Source organism: Plectropomus leopardus, chromosome 5 (genome assembly GCF_026936395.1).
Source record: "Plectropomus leopardus strain MGB_pleo_1.0 chromosome 5, ASM2693639v1, whole genome shotgun sequence".
Classification (NCBI taxonomy): Eukaryota; Metazoa; Chordata; class Actinopteri; order Perciformes; family Serranidae; genus Plectropomus; species Plectropomus leopardus.
In genome coordinates this window covers 17,896,339-17,920,590 of record NC_142180.1, presented here as the reverse complement: position 1 = coordinate 17,920,590, position 24,252 = coordinate 17,896,339, and the positions used below count along the sequence as shown (strand labels likewise).

Here is a 24,252-nt window from a genome sequence, read left to right as displayed (position 1 = left end):
AGATGAACCCCCGGCTTTACACACCAGCCCTGTCAGTCATTTATTAAGTTGTAAATGTGAATGGCTTCACTCTTTTAATCAGTTTCTCAATAGGAGCTACAGTATTAGTGCTGCGATTGTCATTTCCACAGCAGAGACAAATCTTTATGACAGGACGTTTATGGTTGCCTTAGCTCATGATGTGTCATTAGTGTTACTCATTGGACAATTATTACTATTCGCAGAACGTAAAAGACAAAGGCGTGAAATGAACGGTTGAGCAAGATAAAAAGGGATGATGCACCGAGTTATATGTAAGAAACTTATTTCAATACCTAACTTTGTAGGGTAAAATTTCTTGTCTTTAGAATGAAGTCTCTTCATGTGGCAGTCATTTCTGACTTGCCTTACTCTTTCAGGCGTGAGTTCACATGCAAAAAAACTCTGACGATTTGAGTAGAAGTAAAATTAATCCTTCACATTCACCTACCGCCCTGATATCACAAATGGAGCTCACTGGCATCACAGCACTGCCTGGCATGTGGGTTGTCAGCCACTGTGTTCTTGTGTGAATGTGTACAGTGCAGAGACATGCGGTGGTAGTAAGCTATATGGTAGTCAGGTGGCTGCTATAAGATTATACACCCTCTTCCCTTTGCTCTTTGAGCTTCTGTGTGTGCGTGCGTTTCTTTGGACAATGTGGTTACAGGATACTTCTGGCAGGGCAGAGAACAGTGGAGCTTTACGGTGATGTGTGTGTGCATGCTGTGGCATGTGTTCACGCGTAACCAGAGACAGTGATTAAACGTTTTAAAGCACAGATGATCCAACAGGTGCTCTGGCTCACTGTCTCTTGTTTTCCCACCCTTTCTTACTCTCCCTCTCTCCCTCTCTCTCTCTCTCTCTCTCTCTCTCTACTGTATGTTGGGCCCCAACCCTCTCTGTGACCCCGACTCCTGAACCATCACAGCTCCTTTCTTGTCTTTCCATTCTTGTCCTGAAGGATATTTTAAGCAACAAAGCCGTATGAGAACACTGTCTTACACACAAAGGCACACAAATGTTAAGCATAGATATTCTATAGATATTCTTTGAATTACAATGAAAACATAAATGAAAAAATAATAAAATAAAAAAACATGGAAACCTTTAGAGCTGCTGGCAAATGCTAGAATCAATGTTCAGGGAGCCAACACATGTTGAATCACAAGAGGGCATTAATCAATCAACCTGCCCTACACACGCATATCATCAGAAAATAATGTTGTGTAATGTAAAGAAATTTTCCTGTGGACTGTCAGACATTTGTCATGCCAGCTTTTGGCCTGGGCAAGCAGCCTCACAGCATAAAGTTGTACTTTAGTGCCACCTGGCAATGATATCCACAGCTACTGTTGGCATGACACTGTAAGCCTATAATTTCGAACAATGCCCTGTGATGTCTGAGTTTGATATCAAGCTCAACAACTTTTATATGAAGCCTTAGAAGTGCTAAAAAGACTTGACAATTGAGAAAAAATATGTAGTCAAAATCATGTTCTGTAAAAAGTAAGCAACTCCCAAAATATTAGTTGATACTTTTGTTTGTACCAGGTAGTCTTGGAGGAGCATGCAAGTGTTAAATTTTTCCAAAAGTTTTAACAAAAGTGAATTTCCCAAAAGGGATTATAATGTACCTTCCTCTTATATTTCAAAGCTCTTTGTTATGTTAAATAGTTTGGGCACAAGTTGGTTTCTTTTGGTCAAGTTACCATCCCATGAATCCTCAGGGAAATAAACTCCTAGGGTTTTTTTTACAAGTTCTTTCTGTTCAAGTCTTGTTATTTCTTTTCTTTTTCATCTTTTTTTTTAATCATATATTACAGTTAGAAATAGCGTCAAACGTGTAATGGAGGACACAAGAGCACATGCAAGCCCATTTTGTTCTTTTTAAATACATCCAATAAAAGTTAGTAAAACTCTAACTACCGTGGGTGCAGAACACAACCACACACAAACTCCCTTTACAATATCTGTTTTTATTGAGCAAGTGTCTTTGTGGTTTATTCTCCAAAATGACTCATTTCCTCTAATTCCCTTGTATTGTGCATTTGAAAGTCCTCACATTTGGCGCAGTAGAAAAATCCAGTAAAACCCCAGCATCGGAAATCAAGTCCAGCTTTACGAGGCAGTGTGCAAACATGTCATCTGTGCAAACATGTCATCTTACATTATGCCTGAGGGGGAGGAGAGAACAGCCACCACCATCCGATACTTTAGAATAAATTAAACTCCAATTTGCACTTAAGTTGACTCCACTTGTCACATGGCAGGGGACAAAAATCACACAGAGAACAAAGAAGTTAAAAGAAGATGTGGAAAACATGCAGCACACTCATTTTTTTAGTCTGCACTCTACCTGCTGGCTTCCATCATCAAATGAGAGCGAAGCAAAGGAGGAGGGAAAGTGGGTAGATGTAAAACGAGTGAGTGCAGACGAGGAGAGGAAAGAGTGAGAAAGAGGGGGGGAAAAATGACGCTATGGATTAACTGTCCTTCATGCTGAAAATATACATCCCCAGGCGCTTGGCACTGAATTATTAATTCAAATTTGTCAGAGAAAGAATGAGAGAAATCTATTGATGGGGAGACGGGCCCTTTAATGGTCTCATTAAAGGGGAGGCTTCCCACACTAGGCACCTTCTGTACTGCTGCAGGAGTTTTCGGGGCAGTGGAGGGTTCGAGGGGGGTACTTGACCCCCCAATGATTTTCTGTCACTTTATCATAAACAAGAAAGGTTGACATGCCCCTCCACTCCCTACGCTTTCCCTCCACCACCAAACAAACCCTGTGTGTAATTAGCCAAGGGGTGCAAAAGTGCACTGAATGTAAACGAGGTTAGCACGCGTGCACTGATAGAAAGAGACAGCAACAACACACACACATTACATGCTGCGTCTGCCTCTACTGTTGCTGACAGGTACAAATGAGGTGGGAGGGTAAAGTCCAGAGGAGCATAGGGAGTCACCTCACAGGTACAGCCATATTGATTTCTAATTCATTCGAATTTCTATTTTTTTCTATAAATCATTTTCTTGGATTACGCTGAACAGTGACTTTTGGATAGTTGTGCATTAGATTGGAGCCTGTCAGTCAAGAGTCAGTGTCCTTAGCTGCATTAAGCTACATGACTGGGAGCTGTGATAGTGAGGAGGGGGGGGTTATCTATCTGTACAATCCAGATGGCATTAGCAAGGTGAGAGAGCAGGGACCTGTGGGTGCACCGTACCGTGCGAGCGTGGTTCATTGAAAGGCATTTGGTTCCGCCTCCAGGGGTCTAAAGACAGGGGCCATAAGAAGAGGAGGGGGGTGGACTGGAGGGACCGCAGGTTCATTGCTGATTCAAATCTCTCAGTAACCCTCTGGCAAATGGATTTTCATAATGCTGAGACAGTGTGATTTTTTTAACTCCCCAGCAATGTGATTTTTATCCCAGTGAGTCCGCAGCTTGGAGAAATGAACAGCAGCATATGGGGCCAGTTGACAAAAATATTTTAAGCCACAACACAGAACTTAAGAAAATCATTGAACCATCAGATAAGCAATCATTTATGAAAGAATTGTTCAAATGTTATTTCTCTATTTTCTGGATGGTCGACTAATTGATTAATAGACTAATTATTGCAGGTTAAATGTCCTTATATGTCGAATATGACAGCTATTAACTTCCACCATTGTATGATAACAAGCAAAGTGGCTTAATTTCTCAATGACCCCAAATTAGGTAAGAAATTAATAAAAAAATGTCAATGTGAAAATGCTAATTTTCTCTCTCTCTTTTAAAGTAATTTACGGGTCATTTTCTTGTCACCTTTTCCTAATTTCTTGCAGTTTGAGGGACATTTCTCACCAAAATCCTCATTGCCTTTGTTCCCATGTTTCCAAAGAAACCAAACCTATTTGTTCAGGTTTAAATGGTTTAAATACTTGTGAAAGGTGTCTGAACTCACCACAACAAAACTGATGTGGATTCAAGTTTGAAAGGGTTAAAGAAAAAAAAAAAGCAGAGTCAAAGAGTCTGAACTATCCCTTTACTACTTATTCCCACTGACACTATCCTCTCTGGCTATGCCCATCTGTTAAGCCCTCAAAGTCCATAATAACATTGCCACAGATAGGAACAACTGATACAGGATGTAAATTTGTTTTCCCCTTCACCTCAGGATAAACCCCCACACCTTCCAGCCAGCATAGTCAATGAGAAAAGCTTGTCTCCTTCCTGCTCCGAGCACCTTTTCTCTTGTTTTTTTTATCGGACCTAAGGCACTTTTCCCTTCCTCTCAATATCTCTTGACCTCTCTCCATCGCCCCGCTGAGCCCACTGACCCGTCCTTGGGCGACAGAACTGAACCAGCAGCTACCTGTTTAGCTTAACAACAATAGCAATGTTGTCAGAGGAGGTTTAGATTTGACTTAATATATCCCCAGCTGGCCCGTTTCTGCGTAATTCTCTTCCATAGCCGCATCAGTTTGGCCCCCTTGAGTGGCCAAACCGATGCGGCATGTTTGATGAAACAGCAGGCAAATTGAGAGTTCATGCTTTATTCTGACATGCTGACACTAGCCCGTCCCCACTGGTGGCCTGTTTCCAGGAACTGTGAGACAGTTGTTATTATGCATTGTTAGCGCAGAGAATACTTTGCCTCTGGACATTGGGCTCTATGTTAGCTCGAGGGCATGTAGCTATGGTATATTACTCTATGTTGAAGTTGAAATAAAGGGTCACTTTTCAAAATGAAGGGTCACTGTTCAGGGCCTAATTAAGCCTTTGCTAAATGAGTAAAAAGTTAATGAGAGTAAAGGATGCTTCCTGAGATCATTCACTTCATTAGATACAGAAGAAAAAGCGTTTCCAAATTATATATGGTGCACAGGTTCTCTATAGACACAGATAGAACTTTCCACTTAGGTTTTTGATGCTACAATAAGACATGAAAAAATGTTGTGGAGAGGCAATAACCAGTACCCAAGGTATACAGATTTGACATTCCACCACAATTTACTATAAAATGAAATACTTTTTTCCATACGAAAACAAGAATCACAGAAAAGTATTTAAACAGTATGAAAGAGATGTTTTAATAGTAATGCTACTCTTGCCTCATTTTACAGCATAAAATGAGATTTATACTTGTGTGTTAAATGATGTAGGCTTTGTGTAGATGCGTACCGTAGGCCATACCCAAGGTCGTACTCTATACCACAATACCCTATGAGGTAGCCTTACAAGAACCTCAAAAAAAAAAAAAATTCATCCCGGCCTCATATTAGAACAGGGAATTCCACTACCAACTAGGCCAATTTTTGTAATGTAAAATGTTGCTCGCTTATGCTACTACTGTTAGCATGTCGTATTTGTGGGGGAAAATGTATTTTAACATAGTTTAATGTTTTGTGAGTTACAACAGAGCGTAACAGAGAAAATTGTCCCTATTAAGCCATTTTTTATGCTGTGTTTTAGTTGTGTTTTGATTCAATCAAACCTAACAGAATTTTAGAGAAACTTAAGAAGGTGGCATAGAAACCCCACTTCCAACTAGGGTTTTGGAGGTGTAATTTCAGAAAAACGCAAACACACCCCCTAACCAGTATAAATGTTCACAAAGGCGTAGGCCACTTGCATAGGCTTTGGCATAGGCACAACCAAAAATCAGCCCTAAGGGCATAAGTATACTCCCCCCAAAGTGCTAATTGGCTGGTTGAACAGCATGTAAAACCTCTCAGCCCTACACCTTTCTCAGTGTCCAAAGTGTGTGCCATTATCCAATTCAAAAAGGCCATGATAAATACTTCTGCATATATTTTTTGCATAAGTCCCTGGCTTATCCCACCATAAAACATCCTCTGCAGCATGTTGCAGTGTCTGTCTGTAGTACAAGACATCGTTATTAGAGATCAAACCTCAGCTGATATATGCTTCTCTTCTATCCTTTGATAGGATAGCTACTGTATGATGCCAGTTATCCTTTATAGCCTTTGGTGTATCAAGTCTCAAAGATGCCCCATTAAATGTTAAGGAGCTTGCAACTCCAGTTTACCCCCACCCACCCCCGTATTTTTTCTCGCCTCTAACATGGAGACGTCATATCTGAGAAAGGGAATTCCCCAAATGGGACTTGGAGGAAAACAAGGAAGCTGAGAGCTCCGGGGAGAAGGGAAACTTGTTTGCTGGGAAGCTTAGATAGATGAGGGAAGCTGAGCCTCCTGTAGAGGAAAAAAACCAAACACACTTCCATATAAAATGCTGTCAGTGGAGTATTGATGGGAGCTGTAGTGAGACAGTGTGTAGCTGTAGTGTGTATGTTTGTGTACATTATGACTATATTGTGGTGTGAGGGTAAAGGAGGTTGCTTTTCTGAGATACAAAGCCTAGCTTATGCATGAGGGTAGTGCACCATAACTCAGATAATAGCCCACTTAAGTAATACTGTTAACCATGCGGCCATTGCCCTTTGCCCCATGAACATTGTTTGCTTTAATCGCCCCTGCTGCCCTGTTTTTTAACACCAACACTCATACACAAACAAAAAGCCACATTCTCCCAGTGAACATGTAGCTCTACATGTTGCTTATTGTAGGCAGTCCTCACTTTGTCCTGTCGGCCCACCCCGAGTCAAAGGTCATTGGGTTCTGTTCTTTCAACGCCCCTGTCTCTGATTGGAGCTGAGCTGCGAGGCAGATTAATAATGAATAAAGTAGCAGTTGACAGTGTTGACTTGATAACAATCCAGGAAGGTACAATAAAGAGGACTTGGCCTGAACATGGGTTCAACTCCTCACTCTTTGAAGCACCGCTGCCGTAGTAAAAGGTGCTTCAGCTTTGATAGGCTCGTATACACGCCTGTGAAAGCCCCTTGTGGAAGACCCGGAGCCCCTAATTCCATCCTATACAGGAAGTGACTGATTTGTCTTCCACTCACGTTTAATTGGTCAAGTTTACTGACAGCACTTGACTCAATAACTGTTTATGACCCAGAGTTTTATGTGTTGTTTTTGGACCCGGCAGGAAACACACCTTGTGAAGTTTGAAAGGCACAGTGAATTGGCAGCATGTGACTGAGAGGTTTATTGATCAGGGCACTAAAAGTGTGACGAGAGAGACCATGGCGTTGTTTTGCAATGTATAACTGTTGTTCTTCATATCAGTGTCTTATATGAGTAAGACATGACTGGAAATAGGCGATAGTGTAATGAGGAAACAGCACGTAAAATTAAAAAATAATGTGTGGAGAGCATTAAAAGGTTTATCTCACATGTCAGGTGAATACCCAACTCAAATCACAACTTTTTCTACATTTTGGTCTGTACCATGGATATATAGAATGCCATGTATTATGACAGGGAAATTCAGCTTGCTTTGCCCGAGGGCCACTTTAGCAAAATAACAGGAGGCCAGAGGCCAGAGGCCAGACACAGTATTCCCACACAGCTCAGGTGTATGCAGGGGTGTTTGTGGGAACTGAGAATGTTTGGAGCTCTGTTGGTAGGGTCCGGGGGTATCCTCCCCTGGCACTTTCCTTGATAAACAAGATCTATTTTGATGCTTTTTATGCACTGTGGTACTATATTTATGTGTGTTAATTCACTTTTTTTGGACAACATGCTATAGTATGAATTTTTTAATGCTATTTTGGAAAACATACGATACAATAACTTTTTTTATGCTATTTTGGATGACATACTGTGCAAATACTTTTTATGCTCCCTTAGACAACATGCTATAGGATGACTTTTCATGCTACTGAATTTCCCCATTGACGGATTACTAATTAAAAATGTATTATTGTATCAATATTGATTCAAGCTAAAAAATATAGAAACATAACAGACAGTCATGGCACGGCGGCCATACAAGATCATTCCAAGAGATAAGTAGGCGCAGCAGCCAACCAAAAACACATGACATTTTTTAAGAAAATAAAAACACTAAATATCTTGTGTGAGGGGCAAGAGAGATAGATAGAGATAGGTAGAGATATAGTTGGAAAGATGAGGGAAAGACACTTTAGGGTGATATATGGAGGGATGGTCATGGCACAGCGGCCATTAAATATAACCAAACAGACATGTCAGCACGGCAGCCAACCAAAAACACAACACAAACATAAAAAATAAAAATGGCACTTACTTTTTGTAGATCCAAGTAGATAGACAACAGATAGTCATGGCACGGCGGCCGTGACAGATAATCAAACCAACCAAACACAACACAAACCGCCAGCTTAGCATTATATCTGACATTTTTGTCAAAGTTATTATTCTTATTCTGTGACAACTTAACATTATGTGAGGTGTTTCATAAAAGCTATATGTATTTTTGGAATTTTATTTAGAAAACAAAAAACATTCTTATAATTTTTGCAATTATGAATTCAAAACTTTGAAGTTTAATATCTCAAAACTGCTCAGAACGAAGATGGAAACTCATAATTCTAAGGTGTCAAAATATAAATGACATTTATATCATAGCAGACAAAGAGATAGAGAGGAGATATAGAGAGATAGTCAGGGCATGGCAGCCAAATATAGATAAAGAGAGATGAGAAATAGAAATAGACAGAGAGACGGAGAGGTAAAACCAGAGATAAAGGATAGTTACAGAGATGAGAGATGGATAGTCATGGCACGGCGACCACAATAAATAATCAAACAGATCGGTCAGCACTGCAGCCAACCAAAACCACAACACAGACTTAAAGAAAATAAAAATGGCCCTTACTATTCGTAGATCTAGTTTGGCAGCGGTAGCTCAGTCTGGTGTGGGAACCAGAGGGTAGCAGATTGGAGTCCAGAAGTCCAACATGACCCATGTTACTGAGTGTGGACTGGTAGAAAGACAAAGAATAAGGAGATATAGAGGAATAAAGTCATGGCACAGCGGCCAAAAACACAACACAGACATAAGGCCCATTCACACAGGACTATTATAACCTAGGGACCTCGCGTTATGTGGAAATCACCCCCCCACATCTGTGTTTCATGGTGCGCATTCAAACAGGATAAGAGATGGCTGTGTTTTACCCAAATTTACTTACCATATAATACTAAATATGTAACACTGTAAATGTATGATCATAAATTCATGGTTGATAATGAGATTGATTTTTGTCTCTCAAAATGAGACAACATAAAGAAGTACTTGTAAAAATGTATTGATATGACAAACATCTTAAAATGTGTCTATTTAAAACTATGTACAATAAAAAAAAAAAAATTCGTTTATTTTTAGATAAATTTATCCAATTTCTTTTAAGACTTTTTTTCCTTGCACGCCATGGCAGTATGAGCGTTCATGAGCAGGTTCTAGTATTAATTCCATCATGTCATATAGCCTCCTGAATAATATCTTTTTTAAATGGCTGCTGTTCCCCTTTAAAGTAGAATTTATGCAGAGCTGTTATTGTATTGGAAAGGATTAGATTGTAGGTGTAGCTAATTAGGTGACCATGCAGCTTGCATCCACACTGAAGGTCAAATTTCAGTAGTTACAGCCACTAGATTGCCAATAGATTTCATCTGCAGACTGGAAGAAAAAACATTGGTCTAAGATGTCTGTTTAAAAAAATGGAGAATTTCTGTGTCAGTCAAATGTTGGTGCACTTAAAACAGCTTGTTGTGTTAAATTCATCACATTCTGCTAACAGCCTATGTTACATTGCAACCAGAAGACTCATGTTCTTCTCATGCTGATGAGACTTTAACCTTTTTTTTCTGGGTAAAATAACAATGAATTTTTGGTCTACGTTAAGTTCTCATGTTTTCAATAATTTTAATATATCACTCATGATTTTACCCTCAAATATGTATTCTGTTATGATGATTTCATCTATGTTATTAGTTTTTTTATTTTAATGGAGAAATTCTTTATCCATAAACCAAAGGGTTTTTTTTAGGTTCATACCCATCTTTCGATCTTTACTGGATGGATTTCAACTCAACATTTAACTCTCTTGCTTTTACAAATTAAAAAAAAAAAAGCAAACGATTTTTAGACTATGACAAAATTTTATCTGGTGAAATCCAGCGATGTGATATGAGTGTGAATTTTTGTTTGTTTGTTTGCTTCTACCATTGTCCATTATTTATTTATTATTTTATTTTGAGACTTCTATTGATTTATGTATTGATATTATTGTTATTATGATTATTCATTTATTCCATAGCCTTCTAGCTCACCAAAATAACCTCCATTAGCTATTGTTATTGAATTAGTTAGCCAGCAATGCTATTTGTAAAAGATTATCAACATAATATTTATAATATCTTCATGACCAGGCTTATTTCCCTACCACCTTAAAAGCATGGATGACAATAGCTAACGTTAACTACCGGTTAAGATAGGTTAAGATGCTAACTTTACACTGACGGGTATCATTTGGAAACAAAGGCTTGGTAGCATTTATGTTAAATCATCAAACCCCATCAGTTTGTCACCAATTTTAAGTGAACCTCACCTTATCAATAAATGTCTAATTTACAATTGAGTAGTGTCACGATACCAAAATTCTGACTTTGATACAATACCTGCCCAAAATATTGCGATACCAATACTGAAACAATACCACTGCAAAAACTTAACACCAGGAAAAGTAATGAAATAATATATAAGATGAGAGTCCTGACGTGACAAAAATGAAGGGCTTTAAATGGGATGGCAGAGGAGAGGTATTTACACTACCTTTGACCTGTTTTATTTTCAATTTATTAACAGTATTATTGTATAAATTAACTTTTAAGTGAAATCTGGGTTAAGGCTTCAGTTTTTTCTTGTCTTGCAAAGTCAACAAAGTGCTATATTTAAACTTCACACAAGAGGGTGCTATAATTTAATAAGGGGACTTAATGAATGAATTATAGGCACCTGATGAAATTAAGATTAACTCAGCTACTGCGCTGTTCAATATTTTTTAAAAGTATTTGTCACACTTTGTGTTGTCAAACACAGCTGTAAGGTAACACTGCCTTAACTGGGTGGTTGCAGATTTTGCTGGCATGTGTTTGTGTGCCTTGTGGGATGGAAGAGGTACATAAATTATGCAAGTGTTAGTTTCAATAGTGTAATGATTCAGTTTGAAAGTCTACAAAAACAATACACACAGATGACAGCAAGTCAGGCTCTAAAAGCTCAAACCCAGGACTATTAGCCTGCACAATACAGCAGTGTACTAAAGTAGACTTAACACAAACTATAAAATACACCTCCTTATTAACGGAGGTCTCCGCTCTGTATGTAGGTGTGGGGGCTTGTAAATATGTTATTTATCACACTCGCTAACTAACCTGTCGCTGTCTCAACATAGATCATTTCAATGTCTTTTTTTGTGGGCTGAATTAGGACAAAAATAGACAGTCTAAGCATAGACTTATTTTCAACTTCTTTTTGGGGCTAAATTAGGACCAAGTATCAAAGTATTATAATTTATTATATTACTTGAAATTTATTGTATTCCCTTCTGTAAGGTATTTCTATAAGTCCAGTTGAGTTTCAATTTTTTTTTATTGATGTGAATAAATAAATAAAATAGAAAATAAAATAAATAAAGCTGACCAGATTTAACCAAAAAAAAAAAAAAAAGTCTAAATGACATCTGGTGCTCGATGGGCAGTCCCGTGCAAATAGGGCTGTAGAGAAAATAAAAACTACACTTACTCTTTGTAGATCTCGCTGGATGGCAGCAGCTCACTTTCCAGACATCTGTAGGTTAAAGATGAAAATATGTACATATATATGATGTAGCAAGCCAGCATAATATACTTGCTGTCACAGAATAAAAAATGGACATAGTATCGTCTGATGAAAAAAGTCATAGTAAAGTATGTGATCCAAGATCATGACAAAAAAAGTCATAGCAGTGTATGTCATGCAAAATCATGAAAAAATGTCATAGTATAGTATGTTGTCCAAAATCATGACAAAAAGCCATAGTATGTGTCCAAAATCATGATAAAATGTCATAGTATAGCAGCAATCCCCAACCTTTTTAGCGACATGTACCAGTTTCATCTGAGACAATATTTTCATGGACTGGCCATCAAGGAGTGGGGGATAAATACGACAAAATAAAATTATACAAACGGCATTAAAACAAACATAAAGTGCATAAAAAATACAACTTACCATAACGCTGAATCAGTGGGAGCCCTGGGCTTGTTTCTTTGCAAGGAGACGGTCCCATCTAGGGGTGATGGGATACAATAACACCGGAAGTGTGTTCCTTATGTCCGTAATTTTGTTTTGGTTGCAGTCATTGCAGAAAAACCCACTTCACACAGATAGGATGTTGGAAATGGAATCTCAGGGTGTTCTGACTTGAGTTTAGTCCAGAAAACCGGCAACGTTGTTGCCTCAAATATACTTTTAAGGCCACCATCATTTGCAATCTCCAGCAGTTAGACATGTGATCCTGCACTCAGTCTCTTGCAAAATCCCCGCTAATGTTTGAAACGTCAAATGTCCCTCTGTTCACTCGTCGTCCGCACAGTTCCAGATCTCCCTTTAGATGGCCATCTTGTGCTCTGCGTGCATTTCCTAACAAATCTGCTCAAACTGACGCAAGTTAAGAGCGTGTGCTTGGATGTAGTTAATAACATTAGTTGCTAGACTCACATTCTGGCGCAGCCTCCTTAATCCGAGTACGCAAACCTGAAATCCGTCCTGCTATGGCAGCAGCTCTGTCCGTGCATACGCCCACACAAAAGGATTCAGTTTTCCATATATGTAATTATTTAGACAGTTGAGCAGCTCTGCGGCTGTTGTGTTGGTCGGCAACGATAGTAGACATAACATATCCTCATGCGCATCCTCCTGATATATATGTGTACAACAACAATTAGCACTGCCTTGTTGACAATATCAGGATACCTGGATTGTACCATGGTGAGTCACTAACCCTCTCCATCAGCTGTGTCTCATTATCCTGTGCTATTTCGTCAGTTCGTGATGGCGCTAGCCGAAAGAGGAACCTGTGCTGGCTTTTTAACTGCAGCCGCTCCTAAAAGTTCATGGCAAACGTCCTTAGCAGCTGGCAGGAACCACCAATAGTTCAAGGTTTCTTAGCCTTAGCAATACGGTTAGCCACTACGCATGATGCTCTTACTGCACTCACAGACGTTGTTCCTTGTTGTTCGCGTTTTTTTTTCTTAAAAAAAAACTCCAAATGCCTGGTCTCCGTGTGGCGAAGCAGTTTTGTAGGCTTTTTTGCCTCGCTTGATAGCGTGACGCCGTATAGTATGCAGAGGGGGTTTGACGCGTGAGAATCACCTGTGGTGATAAACTTGTATTTGAAGTAGTACTCCTGGCATCGTCTTTTAAATGCAGCTTTCTTTTTCCTGGCAGTCGTATGCTCTTCTTCTGTCTCCTCATTGAGCCCTACTCCTTTGCAAAGAAGTTCTCCAAAGACGTTTGTTTCTTACTAATTTTCGCTGGCTTGTGGGCGACATTTTGGGGTATCACGTGACCGAGACAAGCGTCTTGACTTCACGTATCAAACAGGAAGTGCGCCAGGCGTTGATGCAGAATTTACATAGTGGCTGAAAGTGGAATTACACCGTTCGGGTCGCTCACGTGACGCAAACTGGCCCAGAAGAACTTTTCCACTTTGACTCACGTTGGGAAAGAGACGTCTGTAAATCAGTAAATATTTTTTTGTGAGCGTCAAAACCACCACGAACGTTTCCTATTCCTGTCTAGATGTAAACCATCCAGTTCAATGGCATTTGGGCACACTACTCGGCCGCATTCGGCCGCATTCGGCTTTCAGATTTCTTACTTTTCTAGCAGTCTTCAGTCTGTACAGGAAGTCACAGAAGCACCCACAACATGTTCGATTGGATTCCTATTCATTCAGATCTTATCATGTCCGTTTATCAGTCTTTTTACAGTCTCAATGTAAACTTTTCAAATATTATACAGGCAATCTGTGATTTCCGTTCATGGTTAAACCTTCATTTACATGAATAGTAATGTATATCAGCATTATATCAATTTGCTGCTTTATATAAATCTGCTGAGGGTAAATACACTCGGACTACATCAATAGGCTAAATCAAAACCATCATAACAGCATTCAGTACACGTTTTTCTAAGAGTCCTCACATCTTGGTGAGTCAAGATCTGAACCCATCAGGTGTTCGATCAGCTGAGAGCCAGACCTTAGCAGTTGGCAGAGAGCAACTGCGTGGCCTGGCTCTAAAATCTGTTGCAACCCTGAAATCGCGAGATGTCAGAGCAAGTCGGGCTTGATTCTGACACAAATCTTACTGGCATGCATTGGTCTTCGATTGCTGGTGATCAGTACTTCACAGAACTGGGTAGGCTGGGTAGAAATTGGTTGGTGAGACACCTAGCTCCCTTCCAGGGGCCAGATTTGGCCTGCGGGCCACAAGTTAAGTATCACTGTATGTTTAAAGGTTGACTTACTGTCCATTGCAGTATTTTTCTACCACTTCATTCTTGCCATAAAGTGATGCCTGTTTGCTTTTGCAGAGAACAGTGAACTTTGACACAAAGTGATGTGTGTCCGGTCTGTGAGGCATCATTGAGATCAGACTGTGGTAATGAAGCAAGTATTTGCATGAGTGAATGTGCATTGTGTGTGTGTGTGCATGCATGCGTGCGTGCGTACGTGTGTGTCCCTGGAGCAGGTGGATTGCAAGGGCCGGTAAAAGACTGTAAAAGCACATGCGGACACACTGACACTCGCAGCACAGAGCAGATCTCATCTAATTAAAAAGCACAGCAGTGATTTCAGGGGCTCTGTGAAAGAGAGATTGTGTGTGTCTCCCTCTGTGTGTGTGTGTGCGCGCGTGTGTGTGTGTGTGTGTGTGTGTGTGTGTGTGTGTGTGTTTTTGCATTAGGTCGCTGGCTTCAGCATGATCGCCCGTCAAATGAAACAATGTATTCTGTGGGACCTCGGGGTTTCCATTTGAGTATTCAGACCCGGCACTGCAACGAAGTGCGGCTGTTTTATGTGAAAAAAAGTTGATAATTAGTCCCACAGTGACTGAACAATGAGATGGAGAGAGAAAGAGAGAGGGGGGGGGGGGCAAGAGAGTGTTTAGCACACTTAATGCTCCAACCTGACACTGTCTGGGAATCATTGATCGATTGTTTATTTTATTTTGTTTTTTCACCCCCTAACCCCCTTCTCTTCTTCCTCATCCTTCTCCCGCCTTTGAATGATCAGTAAATTAAAATCAATCGACTTGTCTGACTTGATTTGCAACAAAATTAAGAAACATTTCTCAACCTGAGTTTTTTTTGTTTTGTTTTTGTTTTTAATTCAGGGTTTACAAACGGGAGCAGATATCACACTATTGTCTTTTGTGCTTTTTCATTTTTGGAAGCCCTCATTCATTATTTTTTCAAAAGGGGCTCTGGTAATAATTAGCAATTAAAATGCTGTCTTTTTTCCTCACTTTCCTCTAATTAGCTTGACAGAGACATTGGGTACTAATTCTCTGTAGTTTCCCTCATCAACATCCACACATACACTCATCAAACTCCCCTCCACATGCATACACTCTATGCAGACACACACAGACAGACACAAACAGATAACGTCTTTTTGAGAAACCATGGCAACACGTCACATGTTTTTGCTGTGATCTGGGTTCACCTTGTCATGTTGCTGCAAAATTAAGTAAATCAAACTCAGACAAGGCTGTGACATTGCGGAATTGATTATTGAGCAGCATGAGCATATTTGTTATAGACTGTGTCTGTACTGCAGAGAACACTTGGCCTTTTGTATTACACATTTTAAAGATAAATTAATTCCATGCATAAAAAGTAAATTTGTAAAAATGCTGCATATCCTATAATCCTTAATATAATTTTCAGGCTTTTTGTTTGGCTTTGAGTTAGAGGAATTTTCATTCAATTTTCATTTAATCTATGTCCAGTATACGGTGGTTAGACACTATGGCTATTAACAAAGCTATAATCATTTCATGACAGGTATGATTCCTCACACTAAAAGATATTGTATTCCAAATAGTAATTTATGAGTCGACACTATGTCTGTGGCCACCATTTAGGTCATGTTTTTTTGTATTTTTCATTCAGTTATGTATGTATATTTCTGATCATTTTGTGTCTCTTGGATGCCTTTCTACTTACAATTTGGCACATGAGATACCTGGCAATAAATGTCCAAAGCAAATAGGAGCAGGGAGCAGAACCCCTGCAGAAAAATACACCTTCACACATTTATAGTTGGTCACAAGTGATTACCGAGAATGAAATTTTAGGAAAATTCATTTTATACCTTTAATACATAGAATATGACAAATCTGAATAAAGACGAAAAATTAGGAGTGAGGAGGAAGGTGGTGCTTTTCTGAAATCTTTGCCCTCATCAGCAGAACTCTTTGAGTAATTTAAAAAGTTTGGTTACATTTGTTCAACCTGCAGATGAAAACAAGTCCTTTATTTTTCTTTCTGACCTGCGTAGGACGTCTGCATGTCAAACCCTAAAGCCCACACTTAAGTGGATTTGCTTATGTAAGGCTGTATCAGTACTTCTCGGAGGTGTTGGTGTGAAAACCAGTTGAGGAGTCTGATAGGGGGTCAAACAGCTGAGTGGTAGCAGGAAAAAGCACGTCATGTTTGTTAGGACCCTCCTTTGTCACAGGCCGCAACCCCTCCCCCCTTTCCTGCCCTCCTTTTGGCCTTATTTAGCCCCCCTGTCGTGTCACCCAGAGGTCAGGGTGAGCATGCACACACTTCACACCAGCTCACACACACACATAGGCAACACAAGAACAGACAAATACACACGCATACAGATTGTAATAGCATGGTAGAGTGCATCATAGATGGAAGTGCCTTGAAGGACCTGCTTCTCATTCTCTAGACCTCATTAGCTGCTGATTTATCTCCCCCTCCTTCCTTCTAATGCTCTGAGTTGGTGGAGGGTGTGTGTCTGTGTGTGAGTGGGGGCAGGGGGTACTGTGTGAGAAATATGTGTATTTCCATGAAGTCGTGTCTGTATGTGTGAGAGAATGGCAGAATTGGCGTGAAAGATGGTATATTTTAGTGCACGCTAAAAAGAGTGTGTGTGTGTGTGTGTGTGTGTGTGCGTGTGCGTGTTGGTTTGGGGATATCAACTCGACACAGGGACTCTGTCATTCCACATTAGCCGACTGTGAGCACACTCGACCCCAGGTCAAACAGATTAATAAAAGATTACACACACACACACACACTGTCTCTTTTTTTTTTTTAACATGTTTTTATTAATCAAGAACCATGCATAAAAAACATTAATTTCCAATGAGAAAAGATGATTCATGCCAGATTTAGCTGTTAACTAGATTACATCTGCAGTCCCTGGGCAGGTACAAACAGAACAAATATCTAACATTAAAAAACACATATCACACATGATAAAAAACATTACATTACAATAGGTTCTCAAACTTTTTTCATTAATGTACCCCCTTTGAAATATTATCAGCCAAATACCATCTGCACAGCACAAAACATTTTTGGTAGAAAAAAAAGAGGTACAACACAGTGGTGTGCCATCAGTGTCTGATTTGTTAAACAACATTGTAACTGAAAAACACTTTCAAATTTGGGGGTTGCAACTCGTGGACATAAATCCCATTTAAACATGTCACTTTCAGACATTTTTTCAACATACTATATTATGATGTTTTGAGCCTTATTTTCTACACGGTATAATAAGACGTGTCTCCACAAGTTATGTCGTTTTCATCCATTTTTTTTTGATATGTCAAAATTTGACATTTTTTGGCCTCCTATACTGTGTTGTTTTCAGACTTTTTTTCGGCATGCTATACTATGAAGTGTCTCTATAAGCTGTAATATGTTGTTTTCAGCTATATTTTTGATATGTCAAAATGTAAGATTTTTCTACACACGATACTATGTAATTTTCAGCTATTTTTTGGTCTTGCTATTTTTTGGACATGCTATATTATGATGTTTTTGGCCTTTTTGTCAACATGGTATGCAATGAAGTGTCTGCATACTGACGGTATTTCATCAGTTCTGGTTTTGCCATCTTTGTCACTTGTCTCTCCGTGTCATCAGTAGCATTGCTGCTACGCTTCAACCTTGAATCCATTGTTTGTGACTTGACGGCAGCAAGTGATCGATTGACAGGTGATGGCATTTGACAGGTTGCATCAAATAATTCTGGTTTGGGATGTCTGTTTTTTTTAAGGATTTTGAAATTGATTATTGAGTATAAAATTCAGTTTATGAACTTACATTTATATTTATAATGAACTTTTTATTGTATAATTATTTTTTTAGGAGTTATGCATGACTTATGCATACATTTTTTTAAAAAATAATCTCACGTACCCCCATTTGAGAAACAGTGTAGACAATACAAACAGAAACAAACACATAAACATACATTCATAAAATCTGGATCACGACGAAATTAGTGCTGACATGTCTGGTTACTCAATATACATTTTCTGACACCATGGGATAAAGTCTGATGGTTTGTGCCTGTTTTTAGCTCAGTTGGAGGCATATTCCAGTGTCTGATGTATGTAAATGAAAAAGAAGATTGTGCAAAGGCACTTCACCACAGTGGGATGCTAAGATCTGAGTTCAGAGCAGATCGGGAGGTACTGCTCATTTGCTCAAAGTGGTGCTGAAAAAAGCCCTTCAGTGGTGGAGAATTAGTATTGTACATTATTTTATGAACTCATTGAAGTTCTGAAAACAATATTAGATTCTCAAAGCTTAAGAAGTTATATTTAGACAGTATTTCACAATGATGATAAATTAATGATTTCCTGTCAAAAACTTTTAAGGCTTGTTTGAACAACATCTCAATTGGAGTGTCAGGAGGTTTGGCTCAGTGGGTAGATCAGATGGTTAGTGTGCCTGAGGTTGCTGCTTCAAGTCTTATCTGGGACGGGAGACAGTTGACCTTTATGGCATAAATAATATAAAATATTGGCTGACATATCTGACTGCTCTGCTGATATACGTCATCGATGACGTACTTTGCAACGAACACTTAAGACAGTTAAAAAACACACAACTGTCTCCTTGTCTCCTGAATTTTCATATACTGAATACTGAATTTTCCCTGCCAAGAACTTAGTTGATTATCAGCCTGACTCATATGTCACTCGAGTTTTCGAGAGATGTCACTGCCAATACTGAATTTTCAGTTTCAACACCATATGACCCTTACATCAGCAGAGCAGACAGATATATTAGCCAATATTTTATTTTTATTTATGCCATTAAATATGATTTGGCTGTAGATTCATATAATTTAGACACTGATTGTGATATTACAGAACAAATAAAGGCACATAAAGTATCGTTTTAGCCGATAAATCAGGTGAAGTTGTCCCTAAACATGTAAAACCAGTATGGGCAGATGTGTCTATCGAAATCAAGGAATATCAGTAAAGACTAAGGTAGTCTTGTATATGTATCGATTTTGCCAATTCTGGCATTACCTGTTAAATTTCAGCCATGGATTTTGTACTGCTGCGTAACCGCTTCACTTGTGAGGCTCAAACTGCCAACCTAGGCCGTCTTTTCCCCTGAGCTACACTTCAATTATTTATGCTATTTTGGTTATTCCCTTTGCCCTTCACATTTGGACAACAACCTTTAAACTCATCTGTCCCAAATAAGGCTTGATCCCACAACCTAAGAGACAACAATCAGCTGTCTAACGCACTGAGCCAAACCTCCTGATACTTTAACTGTTTTTGACATTCTCTTTCACACTCTCATTTGGACAGCACTCTTTAAAATTGAATAAAGTTCAATCTCGCAACCTTAAACACTCTTAGAGCTAACACTTCGACTATTTTCAGCGTTCATTTTAGTTCTGTAGTTTGGACAGCTGCTTGTAAAATTCACCTATCTTGGGTGAGGTTTGAACTAATGATCTCATAGTCTGCGGGCAAGTCCTCTAACCAGCTGAGTTAAATCTTCAGACAATTCAACCGTGTTTTAAGTTGCACTTCAGACTCTTCTCTGGGAAGCGGCCTGTAAAACTTACCTGCCCTGGAAAAGGTTAAAACTCAACATTCAGGGTTTTTGTTTTGTTATTTATTAATTTATTAATTCACATTAAATTTTCATGCTTTGGTCTACAAATTATTTACACCAAGATGACGTGAAATTTATGTACCCTCCAGTGTGATCTAGTGGCCACTGTACTACATCATGTGAAATATCTCACTCCAAATCTCTCACTCTCTGCTTTTATTATCTGACTTCACAGAAATGAACGACTGCTTTAGCTGGAGTTCCCCAGTACCCCAACATACGTGGGGTGCGAGGGCCCTTTCATCGCTGCTTGCAACTTTAATTTGCCTTGGCCTTTCTTAGTTCTGTGGTAACTTTATTTCTAAGACTTTTGTACATTAAGCGGTCTGTTTCCAATCCTGATTTTAGAGATTTTTTAAGAGCTGTACCCCTCTTTTCATTAATTGCCATAAGATATTATTAAACCATGATAACGGTTGTCTATCCATCTGTCTTTTGGGATTTGTTTTTGTGTATTTGGCTGTAATTTGTCTTACTGTAGACCTTAAATCACACACACACATGCACACAGAGGGCTACTGCGTGATTAAATATTCTGCAGCCCTGTGCTTCGTAATCATGACAAGTACACACTGCGCTCTAGTCCACCATTATCCATTTAGCAAATTTTTGTCTTGTCTTGCAATAATCTGCTCAAACCCCCAGTGAGCTTATTATTGTCAAGGAAAAGTGCTTATAGCTGCGCGTAAAGGTAGGATTTTGGAAAGATGCAAAATGTATTTTGAACAAGGAATTAATAGTGAAAAAAAAACTTCCCACCAAGATGGATTCCTGCATTTTTATTTTACCCTGCAGTTTAAGTGATTAATGTTTTCCACAAGATTGATGCTTTAAAAAAAAAACAACAACAGCACATTTTACAATAATAATTACGACACATTCTCCTTTGTTATGATATAAAAGGATGGTGAAGGCATTAGGTTAGGGAGTAGCTCTGGTGCTAATATGACTGTAATTCTGCCCTACATAATTTATTGACTCCTGAGGGAATTAATCTCTCGAGAGAACCTTTTTTTTGCCTTTACCTGATTACCTCTACATCGCACTCTCAAGAGACAATTCAGAGGAGAAAAGGAAAGAAGGGACGGATATTTCGTCATGCAGTGCATTTTGAAGTCCTCTTTAAAAGTAAAAAAAAATGAGCCAAAGATTTCAAGTTGCAGCACATTCCCCTGATAAATGAGAATACAAATTGCTAAAATCTTTCTTTCTTTGAAATATGAACTTTTATGGTCCATTCATTTGTCTCCTTGAGGATACTGTGGCACTATAAACTGTCTAGTTATAGTTTCTACCATAAATAAGTTTGAGTTAACATGAGACATTAAATGCAACCTGTTATGCTTTTCCTTATTTTCTTAAATGTGTATATATCATGTTAAAATGTCAGATGTTCATATTAAATATGACCAAAGTTATAAATAATGAGACCTCTGGCCCTTCTCAATTCTCTCTTTCCAATGTTTGTTTGGGGATTTTTTTTTACGCTTTTGCAACAAGCTGGCATCAGCTCATGATGGATTTCTTCATATGGTCATCTGCTTCAGCCATGCTACTGCAAGTGTTTACATTATGTAGCCTACACTGCTATATGTAGCTACCTGCTAACATCAGGGAAACATGTAGTCTTGGTTGAGCATGTTGTTCATTGTAAGACTGTAAAACTGATGTGTAGGTTAATTGTACTAACTAAATTCTATTGATGTGGACAAACACTGCCTGTAGAAACTCATTCAGCTGTTGTGTGAGACATGATGGCTTGTAATTATCTGCCATTATGTCCATGTTTAGGTTCTGTTATTATTTTTCACTGCTTTGTTCTTATACTTCTCAATAGCACTCAGTGATCGAATAAGTGTTTTCTTAATCTAACTGTTTATTTTGCTTCCTCCTGTAGATGTGAAGAACCTGGAGAACTTCCACCTGGTAGAAAGCGTCCAGGAGCAGGTCAACGCAGCGCTGCTGGACTATGTCATGTGTAACTACCCGCAACAAACGGACAAGTTTGGCCAACTGCTGCTCCGGCTGCCAGAGATCCGCGCCATCAGCCTGCAGGCCGAAGAATACCTTTACTACAAACACCTGAATGGCGATGTGCCCTGCAACAACCTGCTCATTGAAATGCTTCATGCCAAGAGAGCTTAGGAGGGGACTGCGCTGCCCATAACGCAGCTATGCAGACATCCTGAGAGTTTTGCTGCAGCCGAAAAAAACTCCAAATAACCGAACCTCCAGTTCAGACTCGAATGATGACCAGGAGGATGGAAAGCAGAGACAATTGGCAACTCTTGTTTAGCCTATATTAAGCTCATTTTTGATCTTCAATTTACAACTTGGAGTACAGATTTGGACACATCCACAAAGACAGATAATGTGCACACACAAATAAGCATAAGGATCCCTTTATCATGAAAAAAAGTCTGAATGAAGATCCTCAACTACACAAAGACAATATTAAAAGAAAAAAGAAAAACACTTGAAACAAACTGCTTTGGCACGAGATGGGATCTACTTGTCTGCACAAAAACAGACTAACTGGCAGGCTGCAACTTAAAGAATTAACCATCCTCAAGTGTTTTAGCACTGGTGACATTGTGAGAGGTTTTTGTGCTGAGAAAGGAAATGGAGTAACACCGCCCATCTTTCACAGCTTTGTGACGACTAAAGCTATGGCTTATTTTGGTCGACCATCCTCTGGTGTGCTCTCTCACTGAAACAGGCTTTTAGCTGTCATTGGTACTGTAAAGACAAATGGACAAGCAGTCACCCGACCAGAGACTCTTACCTACTGTCATGTGTTTTTTGAACTCGCAAAAGACGCCTGCTAAGGCAGCTTGATACTGACTGAGAAGGGAGAATTGATGTTTAAAAAATAAACGTCTAAAAAAGGAACATTCTTTAATGAACAAAATGATAAATAGGCCAATAAGAAGAAAAATAATATGTTTTTTTTTCCTCTTGCAATGGAAGTCATTTGCTCCTCATGGTCACCTTGTGGTTCCCCTTTCTTATTCCCCCTCCCCAAATCATCTTTAACTATGTACCTCAGAAAGACCAGTGTTAAATAAATTCACTTACTTATGTCACATAAAACAATTGTATTTATAGCCCTTTTTTCCTGCAAAAAAGTACCCGCCCTTTTTATTATCTCATTACAACTGGAACAAAACAAAGTGTGATTCTGGAGACGGAGAAGGATTGACCCTGCCTTTGTCCGGAAAGACCAAAGCCTGCTGCAGAACAGAAGAAGGAAATTACAAAAAAAAAAAAACCCTTAATAATCAGTATTAAGAGGAAAAAAAAAGATTTGTGATGTCACAGTTATGTGAGTCTTGCCTTATTTCATTACCATGCTAGCTAACCGTGCAGATGTGAATGAAAATATGTACAAATATATATATAAAGTATTAATGTTGTAAAAAATTTAAAAAAAGAATAATTCAACAGGTGTTTACATTCATGTGTTCATATGGGAGAGAACTGTGATGAAGCATAAATTGCAAAGCAATGATTTCTTAAAAAATGAAATCAATGAAATGAAAAAATAGATCCCTCTGGTTTGCTTTCTTTGGTGTGTGTACAGCGTTTTTTTTTTGTTTGTTTTTTTAATAGTACTTAAATTATGTCGTGAGACACTAAAATCAAAAAGGAATCACACATAAAATATTAATTTCTATTTGTGTCTGCTGGCATTCAAACATTTGTTTCTTAAGCATTGCTGTAAAAGGGTTCCGTTTCACTTCAACCTTTTTTGTAGTCTTTCTCCTTTTTTATTTACGGTGCTTTTACCTTTTTGATGTACAGTATGTCACTGGTTACGCTTAACAATGAAGATAATTTATTGCGTCTCTGGGTTTCCATCTTTGTGTTACATGACGTGAGGTGCCTGCGCCAGAATAAATTTGTTTACTGTAGCATGTTCTTGTTTTGTTTCTATTAGTAGTTCAATGATGCAGGTCTTGAGCAAGATAATAGGCTTTCAAAAGGAAAAGAAATCACACATTGTGTTGGTCTTAAATGTTTATGCAAGTCAGTGCATTGAAAAGAGTATTGTATTCAAGCAAGTAGGTGTGAAAGGTGTTTGTGCCACATCAGTTTTTCTTTTCAACCTGCATCATTGTTCTTTCCGGTTTGCTCTTATACCAAAGACTGCATCTTTTCCCTC

At 38.9% G+C, this 24,252-nt stretch overlaps 1 protein-coding gene across 1 annotated transcript in view; it reads left to right on the top strand.

The window, feature by feature from the left end:
• Positions 1-24,001, top strand: part of nr5a2 (nuclear receptor subfamily 5, group A, member 2) — an 85,907-nt gene extending 61,906 nt beyond the window's left edge. The window contains exon 7 of the mRNA XM_042515786.2: positions 21,985-24,001. Coding sequence (XP_042371720.1) covers positions 21,985-22,232 — 248 coding nt within the window. The 3' untranslated portion in view covers positions 22,233-24,001. The remainder of the gene's footprint in view (positions 1-21,984) is intronic.
• The last annotated feature ends 251 nt before the right edge of the window (positions 24,002-24,252 follow it).